The following is a 3,354-nucleotide window of genomic DNA, read 5'->3' as shown; positions in this document are numbered from 1 at the left end:
GTGTTCAGATTGGGGATTTAGAATTTACAAGGTGGGGATATCCCTTGTATTTAATGACATTGGGAAACAAAGGAATGTTGATCAACTCGGGATACCAGGACCACCCAGTAAAAGCTTCGCAACAAGAGGTAGCCTCAGCCATGGTAAGAAAGAGATGGCATCTTGAACAGGTAATTATCAACGAACATAGAGGTCAGTGGCGAAGGCCGTCCACGCGCCCCGTATGAAAAAAAAAAAAAAGAATCGAGAAGAATCTCCCTCTGGAAACTGAGACAATAGGATATGGGTTCATAAAGATAAGGTTTCTAGTCATATCGTCCGTTCAATCGTCGCATGCCTCAAGAAAACCGCTGTGTGATCGGACTGTTGAAACGGGTGCTGGGAAACCATCGTCCTCGTTCACTACCGGGATTATGGAGAGCCAGCAGGGAGCTATGGTGCCTTTTGGTCATGAACCTAATGGCGGAGCCTTTTGCAATGGAAAGTACGCTGCGGGTCTATAATCAAGATACATTGTCTGTAGAGCAGGATCGAATGTGGTGAATTGGACTATAATGACATGATAAGGCTCTGACATTGTTTTAATATAACGTACACAACTATCTGTATTAAAAAATAACAATAATTATTTCGAGCCATGTAAAACTGGGATATTATGTTCAGAACTTTCAGCTTTTTCCATAAAACCAATCTCATAGATACACAACCATCATTATACAAATTATTATTAAATACACACAACTTAATATCAGTTTGTTTGTTCAATAACCTAAGTTATTTTTCCACTGCAATTATAACGAGTACATTGACGCGGTACTACGCATGGCTTTCTAAACTACTTCCCTATAAATATATCCCTAAATAACGCATGGCTTCCTAAACTACTTCCCTATAAATATATCCCTAAATAAGTAAATCCCTCTAGCTGCGTACATTGGCACTTTTATCAAATCTAGTATCAGATCATGTGCAGAATCAAATCAAAATATATATTATAACATTGATGTGTGAGATTGAAAAAAAAACGTTTTTTATTGCTTTGAGTTATGTGCTGTTTCAAGGAAGATTCCTAGTTATATATTTAGGGATGTATTTATAGGGAAGTAGTTTAGGAAGCCATGCGTGAAAGTTATATTCAAATAATATTTCATTTAAGTCCAATTTTATTTCTTTTTTCTCATGTAATATATATTCATTTCCTGTAACAGTTTCAGTGTTAAATTCCAGTGTCGACAATCGTCATTCGTATTGCTTGTTTGTGATGTTAAGAAAATGTTTATCTGTACAGTTCAACAAGTTTTGTTCGTTGCCCCAACACTAGCGACAAATCATTACACCCTTCGTTTCGCAAATAAGATATTCAATCCTCTTATTATTGGGGTGTTTGAGTAACTGTGTGTTCTTTATATTCTGAATCCTGTAATAGCACACGAGATTGAAAAATTATTATTTGTTATTTAGCAACTTATACCATCACGTTATGTAGTTTTTCCAGGAAAGGGGGCCGAAGGCCGTCTTGGGGGGGTCACCTGTTTTAACCACTCTCACCACTATACAGTAGTGTTTTGTCTGTCAGTCAGTAGACACTAAAATGACGTCACATAAGGGACACTTTGTGTTGCAGTTTGAACTCGTGACGTCAGTAAAACGCGCGCATCCCATGAATTATCAGAAGAATTATGCACTCTGTAGGCTACAACACAGCATGACATACGAGCTTCAAAAGCAAGAAATAAAAATATTTGTTACTCTTAATTTTGGTTTTATTTACTCTTGAAACAGAACACTTTCCGGGAACTTGGGGAAGTACATCTATTAATATAGTTGAACTCAAAAGGAAAGTGTACAGCTAGCAACAAATATCATTTTACACAGTAGAACTTACAAGGTTACAAAAAGCACTCTCAAGGAAGCCTTACAAGAAACGATTATCTTCGAATTTACCAGAAACGATGCTCACGATTCTTAATCTCTGTAGCTGACCATTGGATTCTAGGAATCCGAACATGTTTCTATCCTATTTAACTGTGGTAAATAGTCTCATATGAAAATAATGTCGGTTGCTAATACAATGACACACCAGACATTCTTGATGGACTCCTGCCAGAGAGAGTAACATATAGGAGTACTTTATCTCATAACGTAGATCTTCTTGGTTGTGAACTAGGAAGTAGTCAATTCCAAATATTGTTAAATGAATAACAAAAATATGGGAGTATAAGTTATATGATAATCACTTACAATTCTCAAACTGTAATTATGACAAATAAGTTAGCGTATTGTTTGATGGTTTGCTCAATAAAAAACAGTTTTATATGTATTTAACTTTTATTTACAGTCTAGTTGGAAGTGTCCGAGTTTCTAACCACCAGTTTGGTTAGAAGTGTCCGAGTTTCTAACCGACAGTTTGGTTGTAAGTGTCCAAGTTTCTAACCGTCATTTTGGATGGAAGTATCTAACCGTCAGTCTGGTTAAAAGTGTCCGAGTTTCTAACCACCAGTCTGGTTAGAAGTGTCCGAGTTTCTCACCACCAGTCTGGTTAGAAGTGTCCAAGTTTCTAACCACCAGACGGGTTGGAAGCGTCCAAGTTCCTAACCGTTCTGTGATGTTTAAAATGTCCCGAAGTCATGAAAAGTTTATACCCATAAATAATAGCCCAATGCTACTGCCAAATCTTGACCTTACAAGCCAAGTAAGTGTGAAAAGTAAGGATAAATTCGAGTAGTTTAATTAGTTATAACATCTGCTCGATAGGTGGATTCGATATTTTAGTATATGTGTGTGTGAAAATGCTAACGCTGACTTATACACAAAATATATTTTACTTTGATTGTTTCTATCTTTTTCATTTTCTGCTCTTACCTGGTATTTGCCCGTTACAAGCACAATGGGCGTCCCGTGATCCTCCACTTGAACAGAAGGAACAACAGTGATATAGACCAGTGTGCCTTTTCCCAGGCGGATATACAATCAGCGGAAACGGACTTCCCTAGGAAGAATAAGGAATATATCTGTACTCACCGTAGCGAATGGGTTTAATGGGAATGATCGAATTTTTTTTATCTGCTCTATCCATGGTTCGATTTATTAAATGTATTTGTTCTGGTTTGTTTTGCATTTTTTAAACGAAATATATACTTAAGTAAAAAACATGTTTTAGTTGTTAACGTATTTGACTGCTGTTACCTGGATTTATCCAATTATCGTTGTTTATTGTTATAAAACATTTATACTATGGTCGGGGCCCGGCATGGCCAGGTGGTTAGGGTGCTCGACTCGCAGTCTGCGGGTCACGGGTTCGAATCTCTGTCACACCAAACATGTTCGCCCTATCAGCCGTGGGGGCGTTATAAC

At 37.4% G+C, this 3,354-nt stretch overlaps 1 protein-coding gene across 1 annotated transcript in view; it reads right to left on the bottom strand.

Moving 5' to 3' along the window:
- The window catches only part of LOC106461937 (tripartite motif-containing protein 45-like), a 25,349-nt gene that overhangs the window by 5,858 nt on the left and 16,137 nt on the right, over positions 1 to 3,354 (bottom strand). The window contains exon 5 of the mRNA XM_013921804.2: positions 2,863 to 2,989. Coding sequence (XP_013777258.1) covers positions 2,863 to 2,989 — 127 coding nt within the window. The remainder of the gene's footprint in view (positions 1 to 2,862; positions 2,990 to 3,354) is intronic.

Source organism: Limulus polyphemus, unplaced genomic scaffold, assembly GCF_000517525.1.
Source record: "Limulus polyphemus unplaced genomic scaffold, Limulus_polyphemus-2.1.2 Scaffold1061, whole genome shotgun sequence".
In the NCBI taxonomy this organism is placed as follows: Eukaryota; Metazoa; Arthropoda; class Merostomata; order Xiphosura; family Limulidae; genus Limulus; species Limulus polyphemus.
This window is presented reverse-complemented; position numbering and strand designations above follow the sequence as displayed.